The 27,580-nt window shown below is 41.6% G+C and overlaps 1 protein-coding gene across 3 annotated transcripts in view; it reads right to left on the bottom strand.

Moving 5' to 3' along the window:
• PRICKLE1 (prickle planar cell polarity protein 1) overlaps nt 1-18,806 on the bottom strand; it is a 125,664-nt gene extending 106,858 nt beyond the window's left edge. Inside the window, exon 1 of one of the 3 annotated variants that reach the window (XM_017855295.1) lies at nt 18,522-18,806. In XM_017855295.1, coding sequence (XP_017710784.1) covers nt 18,522-18,719 — 198 coding nt within the window. In that variant the 5' untranslated portion in view covers nt 18,720-18,806. The remainder of the gene's footprint in view (nt 1-18,521) is intronic. The other 2 variants (XM_017855300.1, XM_017855344.1) reach the window with 2 other exon arrangements.
• Between the last annotated feature and the right edge of the window lie 8,774 nt (nt 18,807-27,580).

Here is a 27,580-nt window from a genome sequence, read left to right as displayed (position 1 = left end):
AATAAAATATTTAACCTTATTTCAAAGCAACTATATTGTATATCTGGTAGATTATTTTTGTAAGTATTTACATATTAATGTCAACAATAACTCAGTTTAATTTACTATGCAATAGTTTGTGTGAATTTAACTTTGACCCAAAGGTTGTCTTAACACATACAAAACCTTTAGTTTTCTAGGCTTTATTATACAAATCCCCTCAAATTGCCTGTCAAATTCTGCCTTCATCCGGCCACTGAGAAAGAGAGTAAAATTCACCCTATATGAACTGTGAAAGGAGGTAAACATAATGAATGGTAACTTTTTTCATGTGTTAATATTATAAGAAAAATACGCAAATATTTTGGACTGCTCCATATCATAGATTTGGTATGAGTTTTAGAGTAAAAAACAGATCTGTAAACAGGTTTTATGAAGAGGTACTACAGGAATAAAATTACAGGCTACTGTCTCCTCCAAGAGAATATAAAAATAAGCTAAAAAAAAAAAAATAATTGAAACCAGCCTACAGAAGGGTGACACCATCCAGCACAAATCCAGGCTGTGTTTAAAGCTGGTGAGGATCCTAGCCTCAGTCTGCAGCCAGTTTGGGGCTGGTTTTGTCTGAGGAAGCAGGTGAACTCCCTGGTCTCAAGCCTTGGACTTGGAAAGCAGCAGGGATTGTGATGGCTTTTCAGACCCACCTGATGGACAGGAGTTTGTGCTTGTTTTTATGATGCAGGGGTATGAACCCGTAATAGGAATTCAGGTGTCCTGGGTGTTCTGGTACTGATAGTAACACACAGCCTCATGAAGTCATTTACTATCACTGCGCATCAAAGAGCTCATTTGCTATAGAGGCCAATCATCTTTTCTCCCCGTTTCAGGGGCACCTGTATGAGTACATGCCCCAGTCCTGCCCCACTACATAGTGAAGTCTTGAAGGACAAAGATTGTGGGTTATATCTTTCACTTTCCTTGTCTTTTCCTTTTACCTCACCAATCCCTTTCTTGCGATATTAAGGACTATGTCTCTATTATATTTCTTCAATAAGTATTTGTTGAATGAATAAATGAATGAATGAGAGAAATTTTAAGTGTAAACAGTTTGGGCAGATTTCACAATACAATTAACCTTGAAAGATATATAAACATTTGCAGATTTTAAAAAATTACTATTAATATCCCAGATGATCTTCATCTCTACTTTGGAACATTTAAGCACAGGAACATGGTTTAAAATATATCTGCTAGGGTGGGCGCGGTGGTTCACGCTTGTAATCCCAGCACTTTGGGAGGCTGAGGTGGGTGGATCACTTGAGGCCAGGAGTTCAAGACCAGCCTGGACAACATGGTGAAACCCCATCTCTACTAAAAAATACAAAAAAATTAGCTGGGCATGGGGGCGGGCACCTGTAATCCCAGCTGCTCGGGAGGCTGAGGCAGAAGAATCGCTTGAACCCAGGAGGCGGAGGTTGCAGTGAGCCGAGATCGTGCCATTGTACTCCAGCCTGGGCAACAAGAGCAAAACTCTGTCTCAAAAAAAAAAAAAATATATATATACACACACACACACACACACACACACACACACACACACATATATAACATGAGAATGGCATGGTTTAAGCTTGTAATTCTAGGACTTTGGAAGGCTGGGGTAGAAGGGTCATTTGAGTCCAGGAGTTTGCAATCAGCCTAGGCAATAAAGTGAGACCTCATCTCTAATAAACACACACACACACACACACACACACACACACATATATAAAATCAGCAAGGCATGGTGGCATGCACCTATAGTCCTAGCTACTTGGTAGGCTGAGGTGGGAGGACTGCTTGAGCCCAGGATGTCAAGGCTGCAAGTGAGCCATGATAGTACCACTGCACTCCAGTCTGGGCAATAGAGCAAGACTCTGTCCGAAAGGTAAAAAAAAAAATTTAAGAATAAAATTATACGCATTCCTATACCACCAGGAAATAAACCACTACTAACATTCTGTAAATACAAAATTTTACACAGAGTTAGTAGGTCACCTATGTAGAGCATCAAACCCAAAGTACATAGATTTCCTTAGATCCAGGCTATGGTCCTCAGTTTCTTGTATGTTTAAAAAAAGATTTTAAAAAATCAGTTAATCCAGTGAGTTCCTTGGGCACTGGAGGAGTGTTTCAGCCTAAACAAACTTAGTGCTTTCTGATTGCTAATCAGACTGTACTCACTTACACTAAAACATTTAATGGCTAAATAAAATGTGGAGTAGTTGACCTGAGAAATGAGAGTAATATCTGAAGGCTGCTTTAAAATATTAGAGCAAAATAACATAATTACTTCAATGGGCATTGCCATCAAGCCAGGACCACTAAAAGATGTGCTTGCCAAATAGACCAATAGACAAGGAGAAGTCCACATGAGACAATTCTGCGCTGGGCTGCTTTAGAGGCATACTCACAAACTCCTTTTCATTCTTCTCTTTATTGACTCTATGTGGCCAACTGCAATTCTGATTATACCATCAGTTCTCTTTAACTCACAGGAGTTAAGGCTTTAGCTTCTACAAATAGGTGACTTAAACATTATTCCCAAAGATTGAGAAAGTATTTTATTCTAAGATAAAAGAAAGGAAAAGCAAAGCATAATTCTTTTTGTATTATTATTATTATTATTTTGAGACAGGGTCTCACTCTGTTGCCCAGGCTGGAGTGCAGTGGCAAGATTTCACTTCACTACGGCCTCCATCTCCCAGGCTCAATCAATCCTTCAATGCTGCCACACCCAGCTAGTTTTTGTACTTTTTGCAGAGATGGGATTTTGCCATGTTGCCCAGGCTGGTCTCAAACTCCTGGGCTCAAGTGATCCACCCACCTTGGCTTCCCCAAATGGTAGGATTATAAGGCATAAGCCACTGCATCGGCTAAGCAAAATTCTTTAAAATTATGATGTGTGGCCATGTATGCATCATCATGAAGATTCTCTAACACAGCCAAGGAAGTGGTAATATTGTCTAAATTTAGGACTGAGAAGAAAAATATACTATTATTTCTTTCTCAGCATTTGTACAGACTTCTCCTGTCTGTGGTTTTCAAGCTGTGTTCGAGGAACCAGGAACCCCACCTGGCTGGAAGGAGGGAAGGGAGCTGAGGGATGGGGTTATGGTTACCAGCTTAGGGGTGCCAGGCAAAATACAGGATGCCCAGTAAAACCTAAATTTCAGATAGACAACCAATAATTTCTTGGGGACATGCAATATTTCAGACACATGTATACTAAAAACTTATTCATTATTTATCTGAAATTCAAATTTAACTAGGTATTTTTGTGTGTGTGTCTTTATAAATATGGCTGCCTTATGACAAACTCCTTTCCAGCTCCCAACGAAAGCAATCCTACTTTCCATGCTAGGGTTCCAGATAATCTTATGTTTGAGAAAAGCATTCAGCAATAAAAAATGTTTGAAAACCACTTTACTATACAAATATGGGCAAGACTCTGAACCCCACTGTCTGTGGACTTTCCATCAATAAAGCAAATTGTGTCTGGTTATTGTGAAAATTAATTAAAGCTTGTAAAGCTCTTTGAAATTGACATGTTCACCCACATATGCTGCAAAATATTTATCACACACCAGACTGCCTGAAAACATCCTGACTGCTCAGTGAACAACTAGATGGCAGAAATTCCCAAAGATGTTAAATCACAATTTTACTATTACCACATTGAAGAATAACATATTAAAACAGAGCCTTTCAACCTAAGAAAGCAGAACCTTTCAATCTAAGAAGTGAGTTTACCTTCAAAAAACAAACAAACATGATTTGCTTTTAAAAGTACAGTATTTATACTGTTGTGGAGGCTTTCTTCTATGGAAAATCGGTTTTGTTGTTGCTGTTTTTTAAGCAGGAGCTCAAAACATAACAATCAGGAAATGAAGAAAATAGTTCATCTCCTATGAGACTATTGTCTGCTATTTCTGCTTGGTAAAGTTTTATTTTTTTTTTTTTAGATTAAAAAAAGGTTATATGAAAACAAAACAGATACCAACACAATAAAACACATCTGGAGGCCACTTGGTGACATTCAGGCTTCTTTTTCAACCATTAGCTTTCATGGAAAGCTCTTACAGTACTAAAGCAAATGTCATAAAAGTATAACATTCATTACATAATGTTATCTAAACACTTGAGGCTGAAATTCAAACTTGGCAGTGAAACTAAAGAGTAAATAAGTTCAGACTGTAACAACATAACGATGAAAAGACACAAGTATAAACACCTGGTAGGCTGGCCAGGTAAATGCCATATTTAAGAAGGAACACAGAGAGTTGTTACTTGGAACCTTAAGGCCAGCCACAGAAAAGACAGGATTACAATAAAAGTTGTCAAAATTCATATCTTATTTCTGATTTAAACTGATTTACAAAGGTGGCAATCAGTCCCTAACAGTACAGTTCATCTTACAGCCAAATAGAAAAATCTGCAATTTGGGCCGGGTGCGGTGGCTCACGCCTGTAATCCCAGCACTTTGGGAGGCCGAGGTGGGCAGGTCACCTGAGGACCAGCCTAACTAATGTGGTAAAACCCCGTATCTACTAAAATTACAAAAATTAGCTGGACATAGTGGTGGGCACCTGTAATCCCAGCTTCTCAGGAGACTGAGGCAGGAAAATAGCTTAAACCTGAGGGACAGAGGTTGCAGTGAGCTGAGATTATGCCATTGCACTCCAGCGTGGGCGACAGAGCGAGACTCCGTCTCAAAAAAACAAAACAAAACAAGAAAACCTTAAAATTCACAAAGCATCATGCTTGTCTAATGTTTCCTGCCTTTGTATATACTTTTCCTTCTGCCTAAACTGGCCCATTCTGCTATTCTGATACTGGCTTGGCCAAACTCCTATTTAGTCGTTAAGACCTAGCTCAATCATCTCTTCCTCTTTGAAGCCTCCCTTAATAGTCCACACAGAAAAAATAACTTCAGGCTTTGCCTCTGTGCTACTGCTATATCCAGTACATTTCTCTATTCCTGCCTTTACAACAATATACTGCCAGTAAGTGCTTACATGCCTTCCTCCCTTACAAAACACTGTGCTCTTGAAAAACTGAACCACTCCTATGTAATGTTTGTATTCCCAGAACCTACCATAATGCCTGGCAAACCACAGGCACTCAATAAAGGTGTGTTGAAAGGAAAACCATGCCACCAAATTGAAATAAAAATGGGAAAGCTTAACATTAAATGGTTAACATGCGTTTGTAAGTGCAATTTCTCCTTACTTTTCAGAGAAGAGAAAACAAGGCAGAGAATATGCAAAACAGCTCCCATCACTTTGAAGTGAATAAATGGTTAGGAAAAGAGGCAAGAGATGAAAGGTTCTGCAGATCCATTTAAGGAGAGAGGACAACACAAAACACTGTGAACTGCTCCTAAAGCATCTCTGCAGAAGTGTGCCAACTCTACCCTGGAGCGCTAGCCTCCAGACCAAGGGGCATATTCGACTTTATTTCTGTTCTACCCTCTAACAGTCTGCTGAGAAGGCCCACAAAGGTGTCATTAGGAAATGAAATGCCTTCCTGCAGAATTTTCACACAGTCATTACCATCTGATAGCGTCTGATCTTTGAGTCATGGCTGAAGTGACCCAGATTCAAACTGGTGATTATTAATGTCACATTTATTAGTTCTTCCTATTGGTACAGCACTTCATAGTCACTTAAGAATCTTCTGGGAGACCCACCACGGCTCACTGCTGTGTTCATCTGAACAATTCAAAAGCTTAATCTCAGATGTAACACAGATAGTATAATGCTTCCCGGTGGGCCACTTACAACTTTGGGTGCAGTCTAAGTAGAATGTGAACAAGACCTAAGGTTCTAAGAATTTGCTGAAAAGTGAGTGATTTAATTAATTACAATGCTACTAAAAGGAATATCCAGGCCAGTAGGTATGGGGACATATGCCAACATGTGTTATCACAGATTAATATAGGAAGAGTTTCACTACTTACTGCATATTTACACTAGCATTTATCTGAGGAGTTTGGAAGATAAGAAAGTTATTAGGGTTATTGAAAATATTAGGAATGCAACTCAAATGAATGTCAGGTTATTCTTATTTTCCAGCAAACCCTCTCTAAGCCTCCCAAAATTAAATCCTGTTTGGTCAATGGGCACGCACATTTTAAACACAGTTCTAATCACTGTGCGTCAACAAGTGAACATGCTAATTTGAGTACTACTTTAAAAATTGTCCACATTTGCCATGTATAAACATAATAATCACATTTGTAGTTTTTAGTATAAACATAAGTATGCCACTGTTGTAACATTAGATTAATAATTTGCTCTTTAATATCACTGCAATTTTGTTTTTAGCTGTCACATTGAACTCTAAGGTAAAGTATAAACCAGACTTTTGATCAGGGGAAGAGTATATTCTCTTAGGTCCTTATGCCTTTAAAACATAACTATTGTTGAATTTTAACTGGCCACACTGAATAATATATAAAGCTGTAAGTTGCACCTGGCACATATGAATACTTTTGAAATAGACTGTTAAAAAATTCTAATTCGGGATTTGGGTAGTGAGAATGATGAGACTAATAATAATATTACCAGCTCACATTTGTTATTTATTATCTATCCCCCTGAAGTTATGGCCTCCAAATTTTTAGAGTCAAGTAAATTTTGAGCTTAAAAAATCAATCAGCCTCTCCTCACTTTATAATTCAGGAAACTGAGGCACACAGTGGGTAAGAAGAACAGAAAATTATGTGACTCATCCAAGATGCCATGTAAGTTAGTAGGAGATGCAATAATTATGTAAAAGCATTTAATATAGAACACACATAAGCACAGCAATATTTATGAAACAATAAAACATCATCAAACAATTTTGGGTAAGCTACAAATGCTTGCTTACTTTCCCTTTCTATTGTTCTTTTATCTTTCTTTCTAAAATTTAACTGCAAACATTCCTTTATTTAGGAACTGCCAAACCAAAGCTCCTCAGGAAGCTGCATCTTGAACTAAAAGGTAGCTTCTTTATCAGTAAATTGGGATAACCTTGGTCAGACCTGCACATAAAGATGCAAGGAAGATAAATGAGATGAATATGAAAGCGTTTTGTGTACTTTGGAGGTATTAGTCTTATTATAATAAAGAACCCCCAAGTTAAACCATGGTAATTTCTGGATAAATAAGTTTGGCTCAATTTCTTAATAGAAAAACTGACTCACTGCCAATTTAGCTCTGGAAGTTGAGACATTAAAATAATAATTTCAAGCAACTAGGTTTCCTAGCAAGCTGGTTGAAATCACTTAAAGGATTAGCTTTTCACCCCTGGAATTTATATCGGGAGATTTTTTGAGTGAAAGACAGTCTCTCATCCATGTTTTAACCTACATGGCAACATCACAAGCTTCCCTGAAGATTCTACCTCTATTTTTTTTTTTAAGGTTACAGAGTGGTGTGGGTGTATTATGAAGAAGGAAGTCACACAGCTTCCTTGCTGCAAATATTCAATCTTCTAATAATATAGCATCCCTTTGCTAGATGATTACATTTCCTTGATCACTTGGGGGTGTGGAAAAGGAAGGAGGGTTATTTGATAAGCATCTTTCCTCCTATTCTATCATGTTTCTCTGGCTTTATTTAGATAAAAGCGTAAACAGCTGAGAAACTCCACTTCAGCTGGGGGGAAAAAACCACAAAAATGTTCCAAACAAAATATCTTTATCTCCTTTCTAAAAAATTTTAGCTCAGATAAAACAGAATACTGGCTACTATTTGTGTTTATTTTATTTCATTTTATTTATTTATTTATTTATTTATTTATTTACTTACTTATTTATTTATTTTGAGACGGAGTTTCATTCTTGTTGACCAAGATAGAGTGCAATGGCACGATCTTGGCTCACTGCAACCTCCACCTCCCAGGTTCCAGTGATTCTCCTGCCTCAGCCTCCTGAGTAGCTGGGATTACAGGCACACACCACCAAGCCTGGCTAATTTTTTATATATTTAGTAGAAACGGGGTTTCACTATGTTAGCTAGGCTGGTCTCGAACTCCTGACCTCAGGTGATCTGCCCGCCTCGGCCTTCCAAAGTGCTGGGATTATAGGCGTGAGCCACTGTGCCTGACCTTATCTTTATTTTATATACAACATTAAAATGGCAGTAGACAACACCGTACAGAGGCATCTTCAGGGAATAGGTAGCTATCACAATAAATATCTAACAGTGCTATGAAAAAAGGTACAGCAGCTTAAGAGGATTGGGGGGTGTTAGATGGTGACTGGGAAAAAGCAGGGAGGCTGCTATTTTTACAGGATGACCAGGGAAGGCTATCTGACATCAGATGACTTTGAGCAGAGACCTGAAAGGACAGAGTGAGCTGTTATTTCACGTGTCTTTTTTTTTTAACATTAGCTTGAAGTCCAGTACAAACAAGGAGATTTTCTGTGAAACTTCAAGAAAGTCAAATCTGCAAATATTAAGGCTTTACACAGTACTCTGAACCAGCTCTCAATTTATTTCAAATAATCCTTGAACTTCAAATAACTTGAAAAATACAGTTAAGTATTTTTTCTAAAATGCCTCACAGTATTTCTTCACATAATAACTAAAAGAGAGTTTTCCAGTTATATGTGCAAACAACTCAGGTAGATAATTCAGGTAGAATTTTCCATTCTGATTATTTGATTTGGCAGGGGGCATACAGTAGGAAGAAGGTGCTAAAGCTAGCTGATTTTGCCACTGGCCACATCTGTATAGTGTAAAAGTTCAAAGGAAATTGGATAGTTAGCCAGGTTTCAGAATGGTGAGTTTTAAAGTTCTTCTTTTAATTAAAAAACAAACAAAACAATAATAAAACCTCCCCCAAAATGGCAACAAACAACAACGAACCAAGTAAAGTAGGTATCATATGTCTTCTTTATTATTTTTTTTTGAGATGGAGTTTATATTTTTTTTTTTTTTTTTTTGAGATAGGTTTTGCTCTTATCACCCAGGCTGGAGTGCAATGGTGTGATCTCGGCTCACTACAACCTCCACCTCCTAGGTTCAAGAGATTCTCCTGCCTCAGTCTCCCAGGTAGTTGGGATTACAGGCACCCACCACCATGTCCAGCTAATTTTTTGTTTTTTTAGTAGAGGCAGGATTTCACCATGTTGGCCAGGCTGGTCTCGAACTCTTGGCCTCAAGTGATCCACCTGCCTTAACCTCCCAAAGTGCTGGGATTACAGGCGTGAGTCACCGCACCTGGCCCCAGATACATTTAAAAACCTTTACAGTGATTTGGTCAGATTATATTTCTTAAACTGACACAGAAAATCGGAATTCATTCATTCAACAAATATGGATGCTCAAAAAGTGAGGAAACATAGGATCAACTTATTTTTCAACAGTATATTAATTATAGTTTTGAATAATATGCTTAACATCTTTTTCTGTCAACCTCCAGATATGTTTCCAACTCTAGTACTTCCAAATTTAAAGCAATGAGATCAGTTGTTAACCTGGAGAAAAATATAATAAATGCACTGTAGAGTATGCCTAAAGTCTGGAAACTGAAGGAAAATAATGTATTTATTATATTGTTTTTCAGATAAACAGTTATGTTCGTTTTAAATCTGGAGGTACTCTGCACTAGAGGTATTTGGAAGTTGACAAAATATACACTGAGCATATTATTTGAAAACATAACAGTATATGTATTTTTAAGTTTCTTGACTTTTTGGGCTCCCTGTATTTGTCAAGTGTCTACTATGCGCCAGGTACTGTGTTATGCATGGGGTATGCAATGGTGAACAAACATGGTTCCTTGTGATTAGCATCTACTCACAGGCACAGAACATAGACCTTCATTTCCAGGTTAAAATGACATCTATGATATTTTGACAGCAAAATATCAATGACAACTTTTAAGGAATAAAAGCAGTCCTTAAGAGTGAATGAATGAACAAAAGAGGAAGGAAGGAAGGAAGAAAGGAAGGAAGGAAGGAAGGAAAGAAGGAAGGCAGGCAGGCAGGCAGGAAGGAAGGAAGGAAGGAAGGAAGGAAGGAAGGAAGGAAGGAAGGAAAAGCGAGAGACAGAGTAAGGAAGGGAGGGAAAGGAAAAGGAAAGAAAAGCAGGCAGGCAGATAATTCAGTCTAGTAGGATTAGAAACAAATTTTGGAATGAGAAGAACACCTTAGACATCATCTAATTTAACGGCGCAGCAGCAGGTGTGCATTAGAATCATGTGAGGAGCTTGTTCAAGCTAAAAGTGTGACTGCACCCAAAACCCACTGCATTAAAATCTGTGTATTTGTATTTAGATGTGTGTCATTCAATCCTTTGATTAATATGCACTGATCTAGTCTAATTCCCTCATTTTATATATGAAGAAACTGACGCCCAGAGAGGCCGAGAGACTGGCTCAAAAATCACACAGTTATTGTACTAGTCTGAGTTTTTTGGTTTTAATCCAAAAAACTGTTTTAAAAAAACTGGCTTTTTCTGTACTATTACAGCACATCCCTCCACTACTGTCTATTTTGGGATCTCTGCTTGAGAAAAAAAACAGAATAAATCGACAAAGTATTTCATTAAAAGTTATGGAATTAGGCCAGGTGAGGTGGCTCATGCCTGAAATCCCAGTACTTTGGGAGGCCGAGACAGGTGGATCACTTGAGGTCAGGAGTTCAAGACCAGCCTGGCCAACATGGTGACATCCCATCTCCACTAAAAATACAAAAATTAGCCGGGCGTGGTGGCATGTGCCTGTAATCCCAGCTACTTGGGAGGCTGAGGCAGGAGAATCTCGAACTCAGGAGGCAGAGGTTGCAGTGAGCCGAAATCGTGCCACTGCACTCCAGCCTGGGCGACAGAGGGAGACTCCATCTCAAAAAAAGAGTTATGGAACTAAAGCAAAGAGCCAGTGTCCACAGGCAGCATAAACAGTAACAAAAAAAAGACCCATGATACACTATCATAACCTGGTTGCTTTCTGCCTAAACAGCCAAATCAGGCTAGTTTAAAACACTCTCACACAATCATCATAATTCCTATCAGTTTCTCATTTCAGCACTGCAATTAATAATAATTTTGGTTTCTGTGGGTAAGGAAAGGGAGGGGAAAAAAAAGAGTGATTTTTCTGATTTATTCCCAAAATTCAGAAGGTTAAAAAAAATATGTTCCCAGTACCTCAATATGGAGAAAGCCTGGTCTGCTTTTAACACTTTTGGCAGTACTTGAGGACACGTTTTTGGCTATTAGCCTGCCAAGCTGTTTAAGCGTATAGAAGGCCCACAAAGGGAACTTGTATGATTAAGTTATTTAAACACAAACATCTTCTCTGTATATTTTATTCCCTCCCTTCACATTCATGAAACATAAAAGGCTAAAGCAATTCAGAACTAGGTGAGGGGGCAAGTTATTTATCACTTCAGCTCCTTTCTCAAGGCTTGTGTAAATAAGAACGGGGTAACTCAATGAAATTATTCATATGATCCTTGCAGTGAACAAAGCTTAGCGTCAGAAAGCAGTTCAAAATTCCTATGAAGCATATGTATTCTCTTACAAGAAACATCTGTGATTCTCTAATGCACTTCAGACCTAACTTTATCTCTTTCTAAAAATTATGTAACATGCATATACTTCAAACACTGAACATACGTATTAATTACATCGTCACAGAAGAATGTAAAATGTAATCTCTTTTTGACATACATTTTAACGTATTTCAACATTAGAGCACTAAGCAGTCTTCTTATGTAAAACCTAACATTCTCTAAATGATTTGAAAGAGATATTTCAAAGCAAAACAACATACTGCACTACATAGTGCAAGCTGGTCCAACCCACGGCCCGTGGGCCACATGCAGCCCAGGATGGCTTTGAATGCGGCCCAACACAAATCTGTAAACTTTCTTAAAACATTCTGAGATTTCTGTGTGTGTGTGATTTCTTTTTTTTTATTTAGCTCACCAGCCATTGTCAGTGTTAGTATATTTTATGTGTGGCCCAAGACAATTCTTCCAATGTGGCCCAGGGAAGCCAAAGATTGGACACCCCCGAATTCTAGCCCCTTTTCAGATCCCAAATTAGGAACTCAGATTATTCATGCATGTAAATAGGATAGTTGGAAGTATAAACTATAGTTAACAAGTTATGAGTTTCTTCAGAAAATTGCCATAATATTTGCTTATCAGTGAAATAAAAGAAACCAAAGAAGTACAAATGCCCTTGGTGAAACTATACATGGCTTAAAGCACTTTAGTATTATTAGATTGAAACTCGTATGTGTGTGTGTACACAGAAGGCAGCATTTTAACTGGGGCAGAAGAGCTGGCCAATATAGAAAAAGGTTTTAATAGACTTTCTATTTCAACCATAGTTACTGTGGGTTTTGTCTCTATAGCAATGGGCCTGGGTAAGGTGGATGTGTCTGGCAAGCTAGGGTGTTCAGCTGGTAAAATAACACAAACCTCATTTTACCCCAGTTGAGCAAATTTCCTCCAAGAAGGTTTACTTAATCGAAAGACAATTTCCAAGGATAAAGGGTATTTAAGGGAAAACTCTAAGCATTGTTTGGTGGGCACTTCTTCACAGTACAGTACTATGCTAAGTTTAACCTCACACCTTTTCCTAGATTTCATCAAAGGCCTCCAACAGCATTAGTTACTGGTAGTACTTTGGATTTAGGCAGTCACCTAACCTCCAGGATCTCAATCATCCCTAGAAGCATGGGCTAATTTCAGTTGTCTCTACAAGGGCTACATGAAACATGGCATTTACAAATTTGGATTATACAGTACTATTTATTACACTATAGAAGATTTCCAAAGATGCCAGAAGAGATGTTGGCATTTATGCAAGTCAACTACTGTTCGACCCAAAAAAGCACTATATTTGACAGGATGTTTTTGCCAGGATTCAAAGAGCCTATGTGAAAACACCTTAATTAGGACCATCTTAGCACCTCACCTATTGGATACCCTCTAGCTCTAGGTGTTATGTTTCAGGTGGGCCAAAATTGTCCTGGAAACAGAACTCCCCAGTTCTATTACCTATCCATTTACTCCAGGTTCTGAGTGTGTATATTTTCTTATTTTCAGATCTAATAAGTCAAATATATCTGGTAGCTATTAAAAGATTTAAACCACCAGTTTTAAATGGTTTCTAAAAAGGGTTCAGTGTTCAGAGACTTCAAGCCCACAGAGGAGGCAGATTTGGAGAGTTTACTTCCAATAAAATCGTGAAATTATGTGCTGATTCCCCTCTATCCCCCGTTTTAAGAATATTCTTATTGAGATCTCTCTACCTTTTAACATTCTTTTACAACACTTCTTCATAGACCCACAAAATAGAGGAATCTGAAAAAACAGTGTACCAAATGATATCCAATAACCTAAAAGATAATTATATTGATATGTCCCTAAAAAGGGAGAGAGGCAAACTTGAAAACATTAGCTACTTACAATGTGCTCTAAGATAACCTTTTCCTCTTTACTTCTTTGGGGTAATCCAAACTGCTATAAATGTTTCTTTAAAATTCCTTTATTAAAAAGTTTGTTGTGCTTGCTCAAAGAAAATGGCTATCCTAGAAAACTAGGGCCAATATTATAGCACATTACGTGGTGGCTACTTTATATTAGACTTCTTTTTTTAAAGGCAACAAAAATGGGGGGAAAGGTGGTTATAAAAAACATCACAGGAAACCAAATAGCCTTTATTTAAATTAAAAGCAATCACAGCCTGAGTCTTGGAACACACTTCGAAATGCTTTTTGGCATGCAGCTGCTACATGCCGCCAATATTGTGTATAATTGGAAACATTTCAAACAGAATTGTTACCAAAGTCAAAGACCATAATTGCAAGTCAGGGGATCTCTGCCTCAGATAAAAGAAGGGCAGCTTGAGCGAGAGTGGTCAGCATGGAGGAGTATACTTACCCGTCTGCATCTCACGGCAATATTTTCATTGCATTATTGACAGATCTTTCTTCCAGAGACCCAATGAGAAAAGGACATAGAGAGAAGCACACCCAAAGGAGAAGCTGGTGGCTGTTATAAATCAGCAGCTGGGACAAAACTCCTAGAAAGAAGTCCATGACTTCAGTACCAGAACAACTGAAATAACACAGCCCTAACTTTTTTTTTTTTTTTTTTTTTTTTCTGAAGCGTAATCCACTAGAAATGAAAGGCATCTCTCCCAAGAGTTTACCCCAAATCTACCAGTGAGAAAAATGCAACTACTGTTGAATTGGTCAGTTGACTTTTAGGCTCACTTAGGACCAAACTTAGGGGAGAAGAGTTAAGTAAAGGCAAATGATAGCTGCTTGCTAGTTTGCAGCTCTACGTTTTAAAATGTTTACATTGGCTTCTGCCTGGCTGACATTTTTACTTTTATTTTATATGTAAAATCTCTCTTTACAGGAGAATGAAGCTGGAAAGGTCTAATAGGTTCAGGTTGGGCAATCATTCTTGTTCCTGGAGAGGTCCCTTCAAAAATAACCAAAATGCATTTAGAATTTAGTCTAAACAAGTGCATAAAACAGAGACATAGGAAGAATTATTACATTCTGAGAGGTTTGATCACCCTCCCTACCCCCCATAACTGGAAATAGTCAATGCCAGTGGACCAGTGGCTCAGGAATGGTTCTTGGAAAAATCGTGTCATTCTGGCATACAGAAAAGTGATCTGATTATTCTGTCATATCTCTGTGCCAGAAGTGTCATGACATCAGTGTGCTCCAACCTGTAAAGCCTGTCTTGTTCGCCATCCCTGCTTCAGGAGAGAGGGGAAGGAGGGAAACAGCAGCTTACTGGGACTCCCCATACAATTTCAGGCCAGGCTTTTTTCACTGCTCCAAAATGTTCATTCATCAACACATAGGTAATTAACCTCCACTTCAGTTCAGCATGAACATAAACAATGGGGGTGTGGTTACCAGTTACTGGGGCAGATGAGGTACTATACTTCTGTGTGTCCAGAGATGGGGAAGTTAGAGACTAGGGGCTGCTCCAGATTCCTCAGTGCCATCTTGGTCCTTGGCACGTGTTCTGGAGTGCTGGCTCCATAGGCTGAGTGAGGTTTCGAGGAACTGCAACAATGCAGGTCTTGATGCCAAGATTATCGTACTTGCCTCTCTCTACTTGCTTGCTCACACCAACCTTCTAAAGATACTAGGGTGCAATCCAATAATCCTTTCTTCTGTGACCAGAAGAAAAAGAAGTAATGGTCCCTTAAAACACCAACCCACCAACCAAGCAACCCAGAAACACAAATCTTTCACTTTCCTAACTCCTTCTCTTTATTGTGGAATAATAATACATAGATTTAAGCAATCTCAACATTCTCTCACTAATAAGGGTTAAACAGTTGGTATTATTTTACATAATATGGAGATGAAAGAGACAACTATTTTTTCCAAGGGGGAAGAGTCTATCCTAGCCAAGTGATATTTTTAACATTTCTATTCACAGATGAGAATCACTTTGATTTTTTTAATCACTTTTTTTTTTTTTCCCAGAGATGGGGTCTCACAATGTAGCCTCGGCTCAACTTGAACTCCTGGACTCAAGCGATCCTCCCCAGTAGCTGGGGCTATAGAGCCAAGCACCACTGCATGTACTTTTCCTGTCTTTCTTTAAAAGGAAAAATTTGCCCTTTATAAACTACTTTAAGCAGGAAGTTAACTGTAGTAATTAGAATGCAAGTAATGACAATCTTTATTGAAAATTGTTTCCCATAATATTAGACAACCCAAAATATAGGTATAGGCCATTAAGAGAGTTACTTAATTACTGGAAAATAGTTTGTAAAGATTCTTGTTCCTTTTCATGAGTATTATAGACAATCACTCATAATACTCAAGTCTTTGTATTTTGCTTTCAAGTAATTATAAGATATTTTAGAGAAATCAGCTACTTTTTAAAAGGTGTAATCAAACAAACTACAAAATTTAACTTTTTTGGTCTTCTCAGAATTATCATAGGAGAGAATATTAGGAACAACTAGACTTTTACCTACATCTGACTCTAAAGTTAAGAGTTCAGCTATTAACCCTACAGGGGATCTTTATTTCTCCCTAGCTAATATTAGATTTTATTTGAGAGACTCAAGCTGACTTACTACACCACCACCCACCATGGACAAACAGTGGTTCCATGGACCTTGATTATAAAACATAATAAGCTTTTAAGCTTCACTGGTGTTACTGGCAGAACTGATTGAATCTGTCACTTTAGTAAAATATATCACTTTTCTTTTTAAAACCTGTGAACCAACAGGCTCACTCAGTGAATAACTCGCCACTTAGTACCAAATTAAAGATGGAAAAATTAATTTACTAAGCCCATTCAGTTGCATCAATGTGTCTATCTCTATAAACTATCCAGTTTTTCCTTCCCTTTTCCCTCCCTCTCTTCATCCCTCCCTCTTTTCCTTCCTTCCTTCCTTTTGAGGCTTATTTATAAGAATGAATCATACTATGTTAGCCACAACTTATTAAACTTAGAGATTTTCAAGTTCATCAGCAAGTGTGCAAACCCTTAACTGTGGGTAACATCCATTTATTTGTAGCACCTTCCAGTTTTAATATGTAGAGCACATGCATTGTTAACCTCTAAATCCTTTGTATAAACATTTCTGGAAGAGCTTGTAAAATATCTCCTTCTGTGTTTCCTGACTCGCCAGTTGATGGCATTTAGAAACCCTCTGGTACCAGCAGGTGCTGTATTTTGCTTTCTTCAGGCTCCAGCTGGGCTACAACGACAGATTCCTGTCCCAGGCCAAGCCTAGCCACCAAGGCTAGGACCACATTGGAGGCAAACTGAAATAGGCTCCACCAGACAGCAAGATGAATGGCTGCTGTTTAAAATCCCCTGGTGGGAGTAAATATTGTTCCAGAGAAAAGGCTTGACAAATATTGCGTCATCCTTACAGAGCTGTCTTGATTAAAGCAGAATCTTTGGATTAAGTTGATGCTCAATTCAAAATTTATCTATCTCGCTGTCATGGGATTTTTTTTTTTTTTTTTTTTTTTTTTTTTTTTGCTTTCTAGAGTCTGAAAATAGATATAATGTTGGGGACGGTCAAACAAGGCTGCCGGCTCCCAAGGGGCTAGAGTCCACTCCTGATAATAGAAGGCGGCTGAACACTGACACTTCACTGAGGATAATGGAGACAGCAAAGGCTTAGTGGGAAAGGGCCAGTTGTCACCTAAGTGACAGGCAACAGCTGAGCTCACACATCTGGAGCCGGACTATGGCAAACATTAGCAACCCTCACCCGTCTACACCTTGGGCCTGTCTGAAAAGACAGATGGAAGTTCCCTCTACTCCAAAAGTACATTAAAAAAAATGTCTGATGGTGAACCACGTCAATTATATAACATCAACTGCAGGCACAGCCTTCCGAAGTACTGATTAAAACGAGGCAGTAGACAACACTGTATGCATGAACAGATACAAGATACAATTTCATTGATTTGCCATTCATAAAATTTATCCTAAAAGACACATATACGTGCATTCATTTTATAGCACAAAAGATGTGAACTCTGCAGGAGAGGCAGATTTTTACATGTTTTTTTTTTATTGGTGGTGGTTATTTATTTATTTTTTCTTTAAGCTGGTTCCCGTGGTGTGTTCGCCTTGTTCATAGCCTCAGTTCTGCCGCTGATATCCTTTTAAAAACCAGCAACCAAACGTGTTCGGCTTGTGATCCTGAACCCTCCTTAGGCAAGCTGGAACTCAGCGTGATGCCAGCCGTCCTCCCTCTCTCCCAACCCCCAACCTCATTCTTCAGCCTCCTGAAGACAATCTGTGAACAATTTTCCCAAAGTCCCAAGAATAACACAGCACTGCCAATAGTCACTGGCGATGCCGTTTGTTTTTCTTAGAGGGCAATGAAAATTTAACAGCTTTCTGCTGCATCCTGAGTCCTGCTCCTAATAATTACTAACATGCCTAGTTTCTTCAACTTTTTCTACCTCAAGAGAGGAAGAAGCTCCCATTTTTTCCTATATCCGTGCTACATTCAGAAAACACCATCGCGGGGCAGGGGGTTGGGAGAGTGGTGGGAGTTGATTCGCCCCTGCCAAAAAGCCACCAGCCCTTTCCCCAAGCGCAAGAGGAGGGAATCGGGACCCTCCCTCCGGACGCCAGTAGGTGACAGGCGATCCTAAGCGGCGGGAACACGCCAACGCACCCTCGCCTCCCGGCGCCCCGCATCGCCCCGACCCTCGGGCCACAGAACTGGTTTCCACGCCGGAGAAAACCAAGGGAAGAGTTGGTTGTGATGCAGTAAACAGGAGCCATGCGGGGAGCCTCTGTGAAGCCCTCGCGATGCTGCAGCCAGTACTCTGCTTTCCCTCTCTACATAACCCAACAAACCGATTATGACCTTCTCCCTGATCTTCTGCGACACCGACCCAGTCTGGTTGTCACAGACCCCGGCGGTGCCAGCGAAGTGCCCGGCCCTGTCCCTGCGGCGCTCGCCCCCCACCACCGCGCCGCAGCCCCCTCTGCGGAACCCGCCGGGATCCCGGCTGCCACTCACCTCGCACGGGGGAGACGCAACTCGGCTGCACTGTCCTCGGCGCCGCGGCGGGGCGGCGGGGCGGCGGGGCGGCCGGACTGCGGGCTGCGGCGTCAGGGGTGGGCAAGGGTGAGCAGCGCACGAACCATCCAGGGCCCAGAAAGTCTCCGTGCCGGCCGCGGCGCGTCTCGGGGAAGTCAGCGCAGGCAGGCTCGGCATTTCCTGGGCGCGCTGGTCGGGCGGCGTCGGCCGCCAGAGGCGGCGTGCAGCTGGGCTGCAGGCGAGTTGCGCTCGGGCTCCGAAGCCGCGCGCCGCGGCGCCCGCGCCACCCCGCCTCGGCCGCGGGCCGGCGCGAAGCGGAAACGCGGAGCGCGGACGCCCGCCGCGGGATCGAGGCACTGGGCGCGCGCCCAACGCGTTCCCCCGGCTCGGCCCCGAAAGCGAGGTCCGGCCAGGCTCCGGCCGCGCGCGGGCGCAGGGAGGCTAGCAGAGCTGGGACCCGCTCCGCGCGCAGCCGGTGGGGCAGAGCAGCAGGCGGATTATGCGCAGGGAGAAAGAAGTTCACCCCAGCGCGTCCCAGATTCGCAAGTGCGGCTCGCTAGGAGCCTCTGCCCCGCCCCCGATTATATGCCTTTTTTTTTTTTTTAAGCCAACAATCCTGATGGACTGAAAGACAGGAAGAGTGAAGGGAGTGGGTTGGGAGTGGGGAGAGAAACCCAATTTCCTCTGATCAAACGATTTGGGTGGGGATGCCTATTTGAGTTCCTTCTCCTTTGGGGTGTCTGTGAAGGGGGCAGTTAATTAAACACTTAGATTCCCTCCGGCGCGCCTAGCCGCTCTGGGGACCCGTTTGGACTCGATCCTATCTCGTGTAATCCCACAAGATGGTCTGAGTCTCTGCCCCGGAACTGGAGGAGTGATCTTTCAGAGGAAGAAGCCAAAGTTCAGCCTCTGGTCCATTCCCTTCCCCGCCTCGACGGCTCTGGTCGTGTCCATGAAAACTCAGTGTGGGGGGTCGTGCCCGCGGGAACCTCAGCCCACCGCAATGTCCAGAGACTGACCCAAGTGAGCGTGGCGCACTTAAAACCGGGTTCAAGGCATCGATCCGAACACGGTGACAATTTTTCATTGGCTAAACTCTCCACGTTTTCAGTCTGCTCAATTCCCAGAGCTGGGCCCTTAGGCGCACTCACCCACGTTGAACTGGGGCTCAGCCTGTTTGAAAGTTCTGCCCTGACATTTGTGTCACACTAAACCTTAGAACCCCCCACCCTTTCCAGTTCCGGATCGGTGGATTCTCACCGTGTGGGTACTATTTCCCTGGGCTGCAGAGGGCAGACACAGGCAGCAGCTGTTAACCCGAACTTGACAGGTGCCTCTGCAAAGCCAGGGCTTCCTTGACCTCTCCATCCTCTCCACAACGCTCTAAGATACTGTATCGTCTTCCAGGAAGATGAGGATGTGTGTGGGGGGAGTGTGAAGGGAGGTGTTGACTGATGCAATTTTTATCCCTTTAAGAAAATCAAAACTGCCAGTCTCAGAATTTTCAGAACAAGTCTTTTCGATTTTCGTTGGGAATAAAGCAAAGGAATACTCAGCAAAAATGGAGCCGATGAAAAAGAGGATGCAAGGAAATAAAGGCAAATGGAGGAGGAAACGGTCTAAATCCAGGAAAATGTTTGGCTTCAACACTGTGCTCTGTAATTCTGACTCAGATCTCCCCACGCTGTAGGTACTTTCTCCTCTCTAGATGCCCAGGCAGAGTTCCTGAGCTCAGATCACTCAGGAAACTAGGCTGTTGCTTTTGAAATAATTCCACTTGCTAGTGGTTTGTTTGTTTTGTTTTGTTTGTTTGTTTGTTTTTGAGATGGAGTTTCGCTGTTGTCGCCCAGGCTGGAGTGCAGTGGCGCGATCTCGGCTCACTGCAACCTCCGCCCCGCCCCCGTGTTCAAGCGATTCTCTTGCCTCAGCCTCCGGAGTAGCTGGGATTATAAGTGCCTGCCACCACGCCCAACTAATTTGTGTGTTTTTAGTAGAGACGGGTTTTCCCCATGTTGGCCAGGCTGGTCTCGAACTGCTGACCTCAGGTGACGAGAATCTGGGAAAGAACAAAACAGGCTGTCTTGCCCCTCAGCATTTTATTGGAGTTGACCTTTGAAGTTGTGTCTGTTTATCTCGCTGGGGTTACAAATGCTTCTGTTAAGCTATCAACTTTCAGCCTCTATCTAATCTCCAGAACTGCCAAAGAAAATTTCACTACCTCCATAGGTGAAATAGGACTTATTTCACTGCTTAATTCCCAGAGCTGGGCTCGTAGGCACACTCACCCACGTTGAACTGGGGCTCAGCCTGTTTGAAAGTTCTGCCCTGACGTTTGTGTAACACTAAACCTTAGGACTTATTTCACCTATGGAGGTAGTGAAAATGACTGCTTTTAAGAACAGAGCGTCCACTAGTCCACTGTTTGTTAGGTCTTTGGGTGCCTGTTGATTGTCTCTATCAAAACCTCCAAATGAAAGCATTTTCCCAACAAATGCAGTGGAACACAATCAATGGAGGGTAGAGTGGAGGACAGCATCATTTACTTCCCACAGCCACATCTTCATGAGAAAGTCCTCTTCAGTGGGCCAGTAGGCATTTGGAGCAGGCAGAGTTGGTGGAAGAACCTCATGGAAAGGATAGTTATACAGCCTGCACTTGGATCTCCCTATTAATTGGGGAAATTGTTACCTTATGGTAAGAAATGAGTCTGACATCAGAGGACTTATTGCTTTACAGTGACTTCACAAAGGTTTTATTCGTTGAGCATCTATTATGTGGAGCAGACACCCTGGCCACTTTAGGTGATACATGGTCATTCCCTCTACAGGATTACTGCCTCTTTGGACAGTGTGCTGGGCAGCATCTTTTGGATCCATTGCAAAGGTGAGTACTTGGCCTTCAACCAGGACTCTCATAAAATTACTCCGGCCAGTGCATGTGATGGTCTGAGGTCACAACAGTCTGATTTCAAATTTCAGCCCCACCACTTACCACATATAACCTGGGGTAATGTAGTTAACCTCTCTCAGGCTTAGTTTCTCATTTGTAAGTGAGGGTAATAATATTCAGCTCAGGAAACTGTTGGGAAGATTGAATGCTGCAGAAAAGACTCAATCAGTGGAACGTTTGTATGTCATTTTATAAGGCATCTTCTCACAAGCACCCTTCTCTATAGCAACCTCCATGCAAAATCCCAGAAAAGAACTATTTTTTATTTAATCTGAAAAAGCATTCTTCATTGTGAACTCTTGAGTTGCTCCTGGGTCTCTTTTTCTTTTTTATTTTTTCTGAGTCTCTTTTATTAATGGTGTTATTTTTTTGTCTTTACAAAGCAACATGGTGTTATACCTTTTGTAAGAAATCAGTCCACTTACAGAATGTCTACTTTTCTTTCTTGAGACAGCTTTGCTCTGTCGCCCAGTCTGGAGTGCAGTGGTGATCACGGCTCACTTCAACCTCAAACACCTGGGCTCAAGTGATCCTCCCGCCTCAGCCTCCCAAGTAGCTGAGACTACAGGCATGCACTACCGTACCTGGCTAAGTAACTTCTTTTTATTTTATTTATTTATTTATTTAAGATGGAGTCTTGCTCTTTGCCCCAGGCTGGCGTGAAGTGGCACCGTCTTGGCTCACTGCAAACTCTGCCCCCCAGGTTCATGCAGTTCTCCTGCCTCAGCTTCCCGAGTAGCTGGGACTAGAGGTGCATGCCACCACACCCGGCTAATTTTTGTGTTTTTAGTATGGATGGGGTTTCGCCATTTTGGCCAGGCTGGTCTCGAACTCCTGACCTCAGGTGATCCGCCCACCTCGGCCTCCCAAAGTGCTAGGATTACAGGCATGAGCCACTGAGTATGGCTGCAACTTCTTTTTAAAAATAACATTTTTGTGTGTTGAATTGTGTTCTTCAAAATTTCGTGTTGAAGTCCTTACCTGCAGTACCTCAGAATGCAACCTTATTTGGAGATAAGGTCTTTTGCAGAGTTAATCAAGTTAAAATGAGGTCACTAAGGTCAATCCTAATCCAATATGACTTTTATCCTTATAAAAAGGGGAAACTTGGGCCGGACATAGTGACTCATACCTATAATCCCAGCACTTTGGGAGGCTGAGATGGGAGAGTCACTTAAGCCCAGGAGTTTGAGATGAGCCTGGGCAACAGGCAACACAGGGAGATCTTGTCTCTCCAAAAATAAAAGAAAAAAGAAATCACCAGGTGTGGTGGCATGGGTATGCACCTATGTTCCCAGCTACTGGGAGGCTGAGGCAGGACAATCACTTGAGCCCAGGACATCAAGGCTGTGGTGATCCATTATGGTGCCCCTGCACTCTAGCCTCGGCAATACAGTGAGACCGTGTCTCAAAAGAGGTGGGGAACAGAATTTGGAGACAGACATGCATACAGGAAGAACACCACGTAGAGGTGAAGGCAGAGATCAGGGTGATGCTTCTGCAAGCCAAGGAATATTGATTGCCAGCAAATTACCAGAAGCCAGGAGAGAGGCACGGGACAGATTCTTCCTCACAGCTCTCAGAAAGAACCAACCCTACCCACACCTTGATCTCAGACTTTCCATCTGCACAATCATAAGACAATAAATTTCAGTTGTTTCAGCCACCCAGTTTGTGGTAATTTATTATAGCAGCCCCAGCAAACTGGTACAATACCCAACCATGTCATGCTCTGAATGTGTCCCGGCTCACTAAAGAGGATTTTCATATTTAGATGAAGAATTCAGGACAGTGTGGGCCACAAGCTTGAGACTTAAGTAACAATTGGACAGTGTTAGCAGTCTTTGTTTGATTCCCAGGACTATTTGATTCCTAGGATTTGTTTGGCTTCTGCTCCCTGTGTCTCTTGTTCATCCACATATGGGACTCCTTTCTTTGACCTGCAGACCCAGCCCCACCCAGTTTTTGCAGAATGAATTGGTGTTGACCCTGTAATGATATGCCAGGGCCTAGCTGTCAGGCGTGCTCCCGGGCTGAAAATCCTACCTACGCTCTTCAGGGCTTTCAGGATAGAGTGCACACTCCTTGGATTAGTTCTAAAGGTCTTTCATATTTGCACTGTGCCTATCTCTCTGGCTTTTTTTTTTTTTTTTTTTTTTTTACTACCCTCCACCCTTGTTTGCTCTAAGCATATTAAACTATTTACACTTCTTCAAAAGCATCAGGCTGTTTTATGACTCTGTGCTTTGAAAATACCTAGAATGTTACCTGCTGAAAATTGCCCTCTTTATTAGCTAACTCCTGCTTATCCTTTACAATTCGACTCAAACATCACCTTCTGGGTAGTCCATTGATGTGCATTATTTATAGTTTTGCCCACCAAGCTTGTTTCTCCTTCGTTGTAATGCCCCCGATTTCCCTTGAGGCACCACCTTCTCCCACTGTCAGTGCACATGGATTAGTTGGAGACTCATCCCTGGTTTTGGTGTTAGGATCAGGTGACCCAGACCTGGAGAATTAGAGCAGTGGATCCCCTGACCAAAAGATTAGTTCAGGGATGGGCATGTGACCCAGGTCAGGTATTGGGATTTGTGCGTGAGCTTTTAGTGATTCCACAACAACAACTTCAACAAGTATTTATTGATCACTTATGTGCCAGCCACCGCCTTGGTGGGAATTCAACAGTAAACCAAATAGCCAAAGTCTCTATCCTTACGGATTTTTTTTTTTGTTTTTTTTTTTTTGTTGTTGTTGAGACGGAGTCTCGCTCTGTCGCCCAGGCTGGAGTGCAGTGGCCAGATCTCAGCTCACTGCAAGCTCCGCCTCCCAGGTTTACGCCATTCTCCTGCCTCAGCCTCCCAAGTAGCTGGGACTACAGGCGCCCGCCCCCTCGCCTGGCTAGTTTTTTTTTTTTTTTTTGTATTTTTAGTAGAGATGGGGTTTCACCGTGTTAGCCAGGATGGTCTCGATCTCCTGACCTCGTGATCCGCCCGTCTCGGCCTCCCAAAGTGCTGGGATTACAGGCTTGAGCCACCGCGCCCGGCTGGATTTTTTATTCATAGACAGGAGATATTCTCTTGTTCTTCTGTCTTTTAAACATACATCTTGGAATACAAACATCTAGATTCCAGAAACTATTTTGTCACCACATGAAGCCTGAGCATTAAGCAAGCATGGAGGATAGAAGGGAGACATGGTGAGAGAACAGGATCTGATGGCATGATTTGAGCTCCTGGATCAAACTCTACCTAAAAATGAGACACCACTAAACTTTTCAGTTAATTTGCTATTTTGTTGTCATTTAAGCCAGTTTGGGGTTTAAGTGACTTGCAAATTAAGGAGTACTGTTTGGTACACCCTTCCACCATTTAGAGGCTACTTTTCTCTGTTGAACTTTATACTCCTCTATCATTTTATTTATTTGATTAGTTATTCCTTTATTCCAAAAAGATTTATGTCCACTTACTGTTATGTAACAATAACACATAGCAAGTTAGCATAACTTGAAAGTAGACATGAAAGATGAGAAAAAGAAATGAGACAAGTTCATAAAATTCATCCCATAAAGACTGAGACACAATTTAGTTTTCAGATTTCTAACAGCCAATGTGACAATGGTTACATCATTCTTACACAATGGAAAAGGTATCTAAGTTAAAACAATCCTCTTCTTAGGAGAAGCATGACTATTAGTTAGTTGAAAAGCAGAAAGAATCACCTGTACCCCAGGTCCCCATGAAGAAGGCTCTGGAGAAATGATGAACAACATCCTCTCAGAGCACTCACAATGTGTTTCTTGGTGATGTTTCTCAGAGCACCCATGAATTCAATGAAATTTATTTTTTAGAAGAGCAATTTAATTACTTCATTTTGTCCAGTCATGGTGGCTCACGCCTGTGATTCCAGCACTGTCATGCTGAGAAGGATGGATCACCTGAGGTCAGGAGTTCAAGACCAGCCTGACCAACATGGTGAACCCTGCCTCTACTAAAAATACAAAAATTAGCCAGGCATGGTGGCGGGTGCCTGTAATCCCAGCTACTTGGGAGGCTCAGGCAGGAGAATTGCTTGAGCCTGTGATGTGGAGGTTACAGTGAGCTGAGATTGCACCACTGCACTCCAGTCTGGGAGACAGAGTGAGACTCCATCTCAAAAAAAAAAAAAAAAAAAAAAAAAAAAAAAAAAAAAAACACTTTTTTTTTTAAAAGGCTTATACAAAAAAAAAAAAAAAAAAAAAAAAAAAAAAAAAAAAAATCAAATCACTTCATTTTGTAACAGGCACTTAACAGAATATATGACAATTACAATAAAGTGAGTAGTCCAAAGTGTTCTCGTATTGCATAGTTGGAGGGGATGGAGGTAGAGTGAGGGAAGACTTCTTGGAAGAAGAGGCAACTAGAAGATGAACTAACTGAGGGTAAGATGTAGGCGTGTAGGTGTGTGTGTGCTCACGTGTCTAAGCATTTTGGGCAGAAGGAACATCATGTGTAAAGGTGAGGAGGTGAATGCAAGTAGGCTGAATCTAAGGACGTGAAATATGTCCAGTCTGGCTGCAGTATGGGGCACAAAAGGAGAGCAGTGAGGTGGAGGCTTGGATGAACCTGCAGAGGTGGGCAGAGGCTAAGGCATGTATAAGCTTAAAAGCAGGGACAAGTTTTGTGGGAGAAGATAAGGAGTTCCGTTTTGGATGACCACAGAAAGTAATCTTCAAAACTGGCTAAAAGAAGAAGCCAAAGAGATAGGAAGGAGTTAGTGAGAAAGTGTTGAATGAATACCAAAGAAGAGGGCATTTCAGGAAGAGAGCAGTACCAACCCTCTTGTAAGTTTTAAGCTGCCCAGAGCAAACTGTGCTCCATGCAGCCCAAGAGTCCCATCACTAAGAGGTTTAAAGGAGGCCCTCGAAGGGTTTGATGGGTGGGCTTTGGGGACCCCAGGAGGATTCAGCAGTTTATAGTAGTTCTGTAAACCAGACCAAGCTGATCTGCACTTCCTTTGGGCAATCCTCCACAAATATGCTTTCACCAGGCTTTTGGGAGTATGGCCAGCAGTGATTTTGAGATTATAATCCTTGGGCAATACTCAACTATTCTGTGTTGTTCATTAAAAAATGAATTATATATTTTCACAGTCAACTGAGCTGAATTGATAATTTCATGTAAAAGCTGAGTTTACTTAGTACATATGCAAGAATTGAAGGCCATTTCCCCTCTGCTCAAAGATGAGCGGAAGGAGGACATTGGGTCAAGGTTCATTCCTTTGTCACAGCAATCTTTGTCATCTTTGATTTGCTGCCTTTTCCATTAGTGTGTCCCTTGAGGGCAGAATGCTGCCTAATTCAGTGTTGCAACTCCAGTGCCTAGCACAGTGACTAGAACAGAGGAGGTGCTCAGTATCCACTGAAAGATAAATAGATACTGGGACCTTAATGGAGAGCTGGTGGGGAGAAGGGAGTGAGGTGGGGGCAGGTAGGGCCAGCCAGCCCATACCCTAAGGTGATCCAGCCAAGCCTAGTGTGGTTCACAGTGTGAAGGAGGTCGGGGCCATATATTTGGACAGTAGAGTCAGCCTTAGGATGGGGAGGCAGTGAGCTAGGTAAAGCAGCAATTAGGGGTTAGGGACAGAGTCTAACCTCCCAGGAAGAGGAAATGTCAGGTTGTTATGGTTCAACCAATGGAGCTAAAGTTCAGGTGTGGACCAGAGTCCCAGTGGCCAAATTAGGAAGTAGTGTGAAATCCAATGGTATGTACATGTGATTGGGGGCACAGCTGTGGCTTGAAGGAGCTCCATAGCAGATACCCAACTTCGGGAAACAAGATTGATTTCAGACCTCTACCAGGAAAATGGAGGGGCTGAGACTGGAGAATAGATTGTTGGTTGGTTTATTTTGGTTCTCTGACTCTGGCTTTCTTATTTATACTTCAAACCCACAATATTGATTTCACATACCTGTGAGTTTGAGAAAGAGAGAGGAAAAGGATAAATAAATGTCCTTTTTGCTCAAAGCTACTAATCTTATTTTATTTCAGATCTTCTTGGTGCAATGTAGAGACACTCAAGACTGATTTTTTTTTTTTTTTTTTTTTTTTTTT

The sequence above is a fragment of the Rhinopithecus bieti genome, unplaced genomic scaffold (genome assembly GCF_001698545.2).
Source record: "Rhinopithecus bieti isolate Rb0 unplaced genomic scaffold, ASM169854v2 scaffold_1070, whole genome shotgun sequence".
NCBI classification, from domain to species: Eukaryota; Metazoa; Chordata; class Mammalia; order Primates; family Cercopithecidae; genus Rhinopithecus; species Rhinopithecus bieti.
Note: the sequence above shows the minus strand (reverse complement) of the source record. Positions and strands in the feature narration are given on the sequence as shown.